This window comes from Ipomoea triloba, chromosome 7 (assembly GCF_003576645.1).
Source record: "Ipomoea triloba cultivar NCNSP0323 chromosome 7, ASM357664v1".
Classification (NCBI taxonomy): Eukaryota; Viridiplantae; Streptophyta; class Magnoliopsida; order Solanales; family Convolvulaceae; genus Ipomoea; species Ipomoea triloba.
The window spans coordinates 1,158,031-1,167,682 of NC_044922.1; the positions used below are offsets into that span (position 1 = coordinate 1,158,031).

Sequence of the window (9,652 nt, forward strand, 5' to 3'; positions counted from 1 at the left end):
GCGACCCCCCCCCCCCCCCTCCCCCCCACACACACACATAGGGTCTGGTTCTTATGCGGGTGACTCCTCCCATGTGGACGTGTGGACATAGTGCGGCCATTGGATGAGCTCAGATCAACTGTTGAAAATCAATAAAAACGCGGTGATGTTTTGGTAACTGGTGGCATCTGGTTGCAGTCCCATATGAAAGGGAGTGAGTTCAAGTCTAATTGTTGCTACATTGTAATAGAGTCAGTAGTACTCAAAAAAAATTGTCTTAAGTGCATTTTTACATATCTGAGAATGCACTTGATAGTTATACCCACGATACATCCACAATTTTTATGACAAGACTAGTTTTTACTTGTACATATATATGCGCAAAATATTCGATAAATAGAAGTATAATATATTATAGACTACTTATTTTTTTATTATGTATGTTTTGAGCTTTGCTCAATTCAAGCCCACCAATTTGACTTCGATACTTATAAAATTTAGTGACCAAATCCTAAATTTTTAAATTTAAATTAAACTTGACTCGACTTGTTTTCACTCTATAATACACGTTACTTTTCAAGACAAGTATGTTTCATGTTTTTATAGTTCATCGTCCATGCTTGAAACACTTTTTTAAAGAAACGAATGTATGTACCGACACTAGAGCATCAAGAATGTATTTTAATTTGTACCTTGCTTTGTTGGCATTTATAAATTTGAAGGTGATGATAATGATATAACTTTGCTTGCACATAAAAAGCGATTTTAGTATGCCTAACAATGCGATACAACATGTTACATTCATGTACGTGTCGCATGCATGAAGCCCTTCTATTTGTGGAGGAACAACTGTCCCTTAGCTTTCTGCACATGGCCATGTTACCCAAAATTTATGAGGAAAACTTAGTGTCCTAACTTAGTGAACAACATGAATATGATATGTAAACTCTCATAAACTAAAATTCTCATCCCATAGAATAATTTCAGTCAAGTTAGTAAGATTGTTTACCTAATAATCATAAGGCTATGAAAAAGAGGAAGGACGAACTCCGGGAACAAAAACAAAATCAGTCACCACAGACAAAAGGGATCTCGATACAGTCTTTATAGACGCAAGACGCAAGCCGCAAGCTAAGATTCATTAGCGTTCGGACAAGAATACAACAAGGCCAAATTGGGCTCTAAACCATAATTCTTCGCCAGCCAATCCGCCACTTAATTTTGTTCTCGCAAAACGTGACAACATTCTTTACTACATGTTTGACTCCTAATAGGAGCGGTCGGCCGCTATTGACCTTCTTTGTTTGACCCGGTCAACTATGGACAATCTAAGTTTGTTTACTTCCTAGTGATCATTTGACAACTAGGGTCACAAGGTAAGGTTTACCATGTGCACGTACAACATCGAATAGGAATTGCATGTTTCCATCGTCACTCAAAAAAAAAAAAAAAAAAACTCGTGTCACGTGTGATTTTTTTTTTTTATAGAAGAGAGAGAGTAATAAAAGTTGTGGGCCTAACACCACTCTATTTGCTTGATGAATCTAAACATGGAGTAAAAATTGAAAATATATGTGTAGTATTACTCATGAGAATATTGTAATCATTATTTTAAATTATATTAATACTTATAAAAAGTAATTAATTATGATTGTTTTTATTTGCTCAAATCCAACATGTATTGATGGACCAATATTGCAATTGAATTACTACATATTAATTGTTTAAAGAAAAAAAACACACACATAATTGTATATTGATAATTCTATGAGAACTTATTACACAAAGTACTTTTCACTACACCATTGTGCTGCAACATAAAGACTGCATAAACTTGATAAGATCAAAGTGATCAAAACAACAATATTTCACAAATTGTTATTAAGTAATGGTATATGAACATCACAAATGCCTCAAAACTTCACTCTCACCATATCTTATTTCTCCCTAATGAACCTTTAATTTTGTGCCTAAGGAATTGGAGAGCTGAGGCCTTCTTGAGACGATAGCGAACGGATGTTATGGTACCTTCTCGAGGACAGGGACAAAGACGGGCGCCTCATGAGCGAGGGGCGCTTGCTGAGCCGATGCAAAGTCCTCTTGGCGTATACAGACCGGAAGAACGGCAGTGCGCGTTCCTTTACTTTGAGGACGAGGAAGAACACGAGCCTGTAAACGACGATGAGGCAGTACAAGGCGAGTAGATCCCACCACTTGGAATGATCCATTGGTAACTTGAACATGGTTCGGAGGACATCCTCGCCCTTCAGCGTTGGCTCCCCGGGGATTAATGGATCAAACACGAGCCCAATCATGTCGTTCTTGTACGCCCCCTGCAGCCACAATGCAAGGAAAACTCAACTACAAGCTTAAACGAATGGAGGAAATTAAATACACTCGTGTATGTAGGCCCACATACCAAGTTCAAGATCGTGTTCTGTTTCAACTAAAGTTCAACCTAGTAGCGAGATTGCACATTTATATGTTATGCTCAACAAAGTGCATTTAGGCACCCCGATACCAAGTTCAAGGATGTGTTCTGTTTCAACTAAAGTTCAACCTAGCAGCGAGATTGCACATTTATACGTTATGCTCAACAAAGTGCATTTAGGCCCCGATACCAAGTTCAATGATGTGTTCTGTTTCAACTAAAGTTCAACCTAGTAGCCAAATTGCACATTTATATGTTATGCTCAACAAAGTGCATTTAGGCCCCAATAGGCCGATACCAAGTTCAAAGATGTGTTCTGTTTCAACTAAAGTTCAACCTAGTAGCAAGATTGCACATTTATATGTTATGCTCAACAAAGTGCATTTAAGCCCCAATACCAAGTTCAAGTATGTGTTCTGTTTCAACCAGTGTTTAGCCTAATAGTGAGATTGCACATTTATATACTATATACTCAACTAAGAAATCGGGTCAAGTATAAGATCTGCATCCCCTTAAAGGCAATGATCTAGCTAGGAATACGAGGCCAGTGACTAAAGTTCAACCTAGTAGCGAGATTGCACATTTATATGTTATGCTCAACAAAGTGCATTTAGGCCCCGATACCAAGTTCAAGGATGTGTTCTGTTTCAACCAATGTTTAACCTAATAGTAAGATTGCACATTTATATACTATGCTCAACTAAGAAATCGGGTCGACTATAAGATATACATCCCCTTAAAGGCAATAATCTAGCTAGGAATACCAATGAGTTCCAGTTTTTCAGTTCATTCCTCTTACCTGAAGGGACCATGCGCCATAACCCATGAATGAAATCGGATAGCGCCAAAACGGTTTGGGAAGATCAGACAGCAAGCGGAAAAATCCAGCAGTCATCATCATAATTCCCTGCAAAAACAACACGTTTATGGTAAAGATTTCGCAATATAATGCAGCATACTAATAGTTTGATCGTTCGAGGGGATAATAAAGGTCGGTTTGGCTTACAAGAACACCAGCTCCAGTAATGATTCCCATTAAAAAGTTGGGAACGAGTGAAGCTACGATCATCATACAGCTTTCGACCATCGCAATACACCCAAACAGGTTTAGGCAGAAGAAAACGTAGCGAGAAAAGCTGGCCTGGAACACCATATAAAACGTGATGGTCCCTGTGATGGCTGAAACCGCAACCAAAAATGGGAATGAAGAAAGGAAGTTTGATAGTATAAACGCTCCAACTCCGTAGTGTCCATTGAGCCTCTCTTTGGTAAAGATCTTACAAGAAACAAAATATTTTAAACTTTCTAAGAACAGATACTGCATTGTAATAGAGTCAGTAGTATTCAAAAAAATAAGGTTTGCTTACTCTCATTTCTTCTATAAACGAAGGGAAGCCTCCGATGGACATGAAAGTCATGTATCCCGTTACGAATCCACCACAAGCTCCCCGAGCCAAGATGGCTGTATAACTGGTCCCAACTCGAAAAAATAGGGTACCAACACATATAGATACAAGTATATAAATAACTATGCGCGACCAATAATATCCCATATCGCGTGTCATGTTCTTAAAGGATCTCTGAGTCAATGTCACAAGTTGCTTTCCCCATCCCGCTTGGCTTCCTTTTATCGTTTCTATCTCGATATCTTGCTGCATAAAATGAATATACTATGTTAGAATCAAACGCTTACCATTACGTCTTATATCAGCATTTTACTTAACTAGTCCACAGCCAAGATATTTGACCTCGAAACACTTACAATTTTCGAGAGTTCTTTCATCCTAGATCTCGCCCTTGCACCATATTCCGATCGCCTAAACTTTTCAACAAGCATAGCTTTGATCTCAGCAGTAGCCATATTCATCAGATAATCGCTTTTGTGTGTTTCCTGTAAACACAATACCAGACGATTAATTATCTCTCATTTGTGAAGCTTTCAGAAGCTAAACCGAATAATTAACTTCAGATCTGATTTTAATCATATAAACAGAAAATACCATTCTACAATGTCTTAAATTAGTACTCGAAAGAACAATCATTCTTACACGAAGCCGCATTGAGCCTTTTAATGTTGCTGTCACAATGTCAAAGTCGGAATTGATGCAACGTAGAAAATGGTCAGACGGATTTCTTCTACTTGGACATGGAAACCCTGCTTCAGCAAAGAACTGAAAAACAAAAAAAACAAAAAAAAAAAAAACAAGAAATCTTGAACAGACTGAAATTTCCTGATAAATTGTGCTGAATTCTCAACATTCTTTGTGTGTTTCTCCAGTTTTATGATCAGAAGTTTAGATATCCATATGGTCATACCTGAACAGCGTTTTTCGCTTCTCCAAAATAAACAGTCTCGCCTCCAGACAACAAATAGAGGTCATCAAACAACGCAAAAACTTCACTACTAGGCTGATGAATAGACGAGACGACTGTTCTTCCATCCCGACAAATATTCTTAAGAGCTTGGACCACGAAGAAGGCTGAAGCGCTGTCAAGACCGCTAGTTGGCTCATCGAGAAAGAGTATGCGAGGTCTCACAAGAATCTCGAGTGCTATGCTTAGCCTCTTCTTCTCCCCGCCACTTATGCCTCTCAGCTGCCAATTCCCTACCAGGCGATCAGCGCAATCCAGAAGCCCCATTTCCATGATTGTTCCCTCGACAATTTCTTTTATGTCTTGATTAGTCATGGTAGTTGGAAGCCGTAGTTTGGCTGAATATGTGATAGCTTCCCTAGGCGTTAGTGTTCCCAGCAACACATCCTCTTGTGTAACATAAGCCTGTAATACACAGACAACCATGGAAAAATTAGGAAGAATCTTGTGATATTGACTTTAGTATAAGTGCTAAAAAAACCTGAATTAAGAATAAAACTGCTCGAAAGTATGTATGAACAGATACTACATTGTAACAGAATCAATAGTACTAAAAAAAAACTAATAAAATTGCTCGAAAAAAGCTACTTACAACAACACCATAGTCCAATCGCCTCTTCTTCCCATTAAGAAGAATATTACCAGTCATGACAACATTGCTGGCCAGCCTACCTGCAATTAGACCAAGCATTATTCAACATTCGAAATGAATGGCAGCATATTAGGTTAGCTAATTTGCCTAATTATACTTCTTGGCATCATAGAAACATTTATCAATTGTAAGCTTATCAAATAGTATAGAATTTGTCATGAGAACTTCAGCAATAATTACGTTAGATCAGAGAGTACTCATGATGTCTAAAAGATCAAAACTCTGCCACCCAATGAACTCACGGGGTTATCCAGCCAAGTCATACATATGGCCACGCCATTTGCTAATAGATTACTACTTTAGAAGTTCGTGAATTGCCAACTACTAGTTTACCTAGCAAGTTTAATTTCCATCTTGTTAGGCCCCGGCCATAAAATTACCCTTCCTGAAACAGGTTCTGTGTTAAACCAATACCACGGCAAAATGTCTCACACGAAGGAAAGAGAAAGAAAAAGGCAATATAAGAAAAAATAAAAAGGGATAGCATAGAGATAATATGAATGTAAATTCATGCACAGAAATAAATACACAATGCACAGATAGTTGGTTAAGTCAGTATTCTTTCATTTATTCATCTGTCCTTTGCCTAACCACTTTAGGAGTTTAGTCAGCACCAAACTTAATTGAGCCACTGTGTCACATTCATTACACGATGTGACAATACATTATGTAACATTTCTACCCCAAAAACCGTAGGGGTGAAAACGAAGGATTTCACCTCTGATCTACCTTGAAATCTTACCGTAGCAACTCATGAAGAATATGATAATTGACACTGATATTTTTGTTGTTTTTTGATATCCTAAGAGAGTGAAGGTCAAGATAAATGTTTTCTTTCTAAATGTGGAGCATTTAATTGTACTTAAATATAATGCATCAATCACACCCTTCATCTCTCAATTGAAGCACTTTATTATGAGTTCTCCATTATCCTTTTCTTAATTAATGACATAATCTGCCCACCAATCAAAAAGGAAATGGTAGTTCAAGTGTCAAAACTGTCTTTTTCAAGAAAATTAATTGTTTTTCTAGAAAGAAACAAGATCTGAAGTTCTGAAGTTCATTCTAGATGAAGAGAAAAACGAAAACTCCAAGAAAATCAATACAGCCAAACAGAGCCTTGGCTAAGGCAGACAAACCAAAATAAAAGAAAGATTTTGATTTCCTCACAACCCCCACCCCCCACCCACCCCTCCTTCTCTCATCACTCCTAGCCCACAAAAGATCAGATGCTCAAATGCAAAAGTATGACACTGCTATAGAGGACCAATGAATGTGTAGCAACTAGCAACAATTATTCCAAATTAAGGTTGTTTTGATGACATTTATATATGCTCCACTTTTGTTGTCTTTAGTCATTTGGTGACATCAAGAGAATTCTACATGCAAAACAAACTTAGATTGTTTACATATGTTTTTACACTATCATGCTTTCTCAACTACTATCATAGCAAAGTGATTAAGTAAGCCAACTCAAAAACAGATGATCACTGTCAAATGTTAAGACCACCATTGCAAAAATCGGTCTAGGCGCTCCTAGACCATGGCAATTTCCCTCCTAGGCTCCGGCCTAGGCAACCGGCCGCCTAGCGCCTAATTCAGCTGACTCGGCTGCCTACTTCGGTCAAGTAGCCCCTAACTCGACTGAGTTAACTCGTCCACCTCGATCAAGTTAATATATATATATATATACCCACACAAGTGCACTGTTTTTATTAGTTAGTCGCATAGGCGCCCGCCTAGGCCATCTAAGCGCTCCTCTACTGTCCGACTAGCAGCTTACTGCAAGCCCGCCTAGGCTGTCTAGGCGCTGCCTAAGCCACTAGGTGCAGGGTGCTCCTCTACTGCCCGACTAGCGCGGGTTACTGCAAGCATGGTTACACAAGCCCTATAAAAGCATAGTTTACAGAAACAATAGAGAGAGAGAAAGAGAGACCTGCTAAGGAATCAAGAAGGGTGGATTTGCCAGAGCCAGAAGGACCCATAATGGCCATAATCCTACCAGGTTCAGCATACCCACTGATCCCTTGAAGCAGCTTCTTGGTTGGGCCCTGTCCAAAATTTGGAAGCACCACTGTCAAGTCTTCCCACACCAAGTATGCCACCCCTTGCCTATGCACCACCCCTCTCTCAATATCCCCTCTACCCCCACCCCCACCACCAGCCGCCTCTATCTCCATTCCCCCTATGCAAAGCTCAAATCTTTAACCAACCCAACCACCAATGCCCCTCCAATCTTGATGATGAACACTGCCCACTTGATATTACCCCTTTGTAGCCCTCAAAAATCAGCAAACATCCAAAAAGCTGAAGTCTTGCACCTCTGGGTATACATACACACAAAGAATTATATATATGGAAGCAAATATAAGATCATAAAGAGTGGAAGAGATATGGTTTTGGGATATGGGGCAAGGTTTATGGCAATGGGGGATATGAGTGGAAAGTGAGGGTGGGGGGTGGGGAGACTTTAATGTGGGGATGGTGGTGTGTACAGTTGCAGCTGCGGTGGTGCAGTTGTGACAATTGAGAATTGATTGCATTTATGGGAGTTTTAGCCGACTCTGTCCCTATGCAATGTCGGATTTGGAGCTTGCTTTTTACCTGCAATTCTTGATGATCATTAATTGTAACCACCAGTCTTCTTCCTCAACTACATCAAATAAAACCATGGGCATGGAAGTGCCTTAAGAACTTGGAAACCCAGCATTTTATTAATGAAGAAAACCTCAAATGCATACATACAATAACTACTCTTTCCACGTAATTGTATTAGCAACTCATTTACTAATTGTTCTGAGTTGTTGTGTTAAAAACAAGAAAAAATTACACTTTTCGTCTAAATAATGGTAGAATTCGTTCAGGTTGGATGTGCTTACTTTTTGTCCTTAAATTATAACTCACATTGTAAATTTTGTCCGGACATATTAGAAAAAAAAAATGATATTTATAACATCAATTATATTACTATTTTAGAAGTGAAGTTGGATTTTGATTACCAAAAATCTGTCTTTGAAGATTATTTGTTGGATTCCTTGCAGGAGAAGAATTTTATATACCAACTTGATCAACGCGGCAACGCCTATAAAAAATAAATAAATAAATACTCCGTAAGAATTTTATTTTTAGGTGCATTAAATGCATAATAAAAATAATACAGTAAATTGGCCCGCTTAAATTGTATATGAACCTAGGAAATAACGCCTCGGTCTAAGCGATTACAAATTTACAACCGCAATTCAAATTTTACTTCATCTACTCTCAAATTTTACTATTTCACACCAAAAATCTTGTAGTACAGTAGCACCTGATTGCACCCCAAATAAAAGGGGAAGGTTCAAACCTTAGTAGAAAGGATATTGGCTGTTTAACTTTGAAGTCCACACAATAAAAGGAATAGGTTCAAACCTTAATAGAGGTGATATTTACTGTTTTTGTGACAAATCTATACTATTAATAAAAACAATATCCTCAGTTTTAACTTCCCGCCCAAAACAGACCTATAATATTTTGGTGTGAGTAATATTGTATAATATGGTAATACAATTCCTATCCCTAATACAATTGTAAATTCAAATAGAATTCCTAATATTCTGGTTTGCATAATATTGTTAAATATGGTAATACAATTTCTATCCCTAATACAATTGTAAATTCAAATAGAATTCCTAATAAAATATATTCTTCCCTACGTTCCTATTCGTAATACAATTCTAGACTAGAATTACTAATGGTAATAATTCAGTATATATATTTCTCTGCAATGCAATTTATACTATTAATAAAAACAATATCCTCAGTTTTAACTTCCCTCCCAAAACAGACCTATAATATTATGGTTTGCGTAATATTGTAAAATATGGTAATACAATTCCTATCCCTAATACAATTGTAAATTCAAATAGAATTCCTAATATTATGGTTTGCGTAATATTGTAAAATATGGTAATACAATTCCTATCCCTAATACAATTGTAAATTCAAATAGAATTCCTAATATTATGGTTTGCATAATATTGTTAAATATGGTAATACAATTTCTATCCCTAATACAATTGTAAATTCAAATAGAATTCCTAATAAAATATATTCTTCCCTACGTTCCTATTCGTAATACAATTCTAGACTAGAATTACTAATGGTAATAATTCAGTATATATATTTCTCTGCAATGCAATTTATACTATTAATAAAAACAATATCCTCAGTTTTAACTT

The 9,652-nt window shown here is 37.3% G+C and overlaps 1 protein-coding gene across 2 annotated transcripts; it reads right to left on the bottom strand.

The window, feature by feature from the left end:
* Nucleotides 1-1,731: 1,731 nt before the first annotated feature.
* LOC116025688 (ABC transporter G family member 15-like) lies at nt 1,732-8,024 on the bottom strand. Of its 2 annotated transcripts, none has more exons than XM_031267013.1 (9): nt 7,372-8,024; nt 5,376-5,455; nt 4,727-5,188; nt 4,459-4,581; nt 4,173-4,301; nt 3,778-4,062; nt 3,417-3,686; nt 3,210-3,317; nt 1,732-2,312 (listed from the first exon to the last, which is right to left on the bottom strand). In XM_031267013.1, the coding sequence occupies exons 1-9, from the start codon at nt 7,613-7,615 to the stop codon at nt 1,950-1,952; spliced, it is 2,064 nt and encodes a 687-aa protein (XP_031122873.1). In that variant the 5' UTR covers nt 7,616-8,024; the 3' UTR covers nt 1,732-1,949. The 2 variants fall into 2 exon arrangements, with proteins under 2 accessions (XP_031122873.1, XP_031122874.1); XM_031267014.1 differs by lacking the exon at nt 7,372-8,024 and adding an exon at nt 5,769-5,891.
* Between the last annotated feature and the right edge of the window lie 1,628 nt (nt 8,025-9,652).

What these genes read in the sequence shown, in the direction of transcription:
- LOC116025688 (XM_031267013.1), bottom strand. Translation starts at nt 7,615, where the DNA reads ATGGAGATAGAGGCGGCTGGTGGTGGGGGTGGGGGTAGAGGGGATATT. An exon ending in CCTTCTTGATTCCTTAGCAG is followed by an intron (nt 5,456 to 7,371) that starts GTCTCTCTTTCT and finishes GTCTAATTGCAG; the next exon opens with GTAGGCTGGCCAGCAATGTT. An exon ending in ATGGCGCATGGTCCCTTCAG is followed by an intron (nt 2,313 to 3,209) that starts GTAAGAGGAATG and finishes TTGTGGCTGCAG; the next exon opens with GGGGCGTACAAGAACGACAT.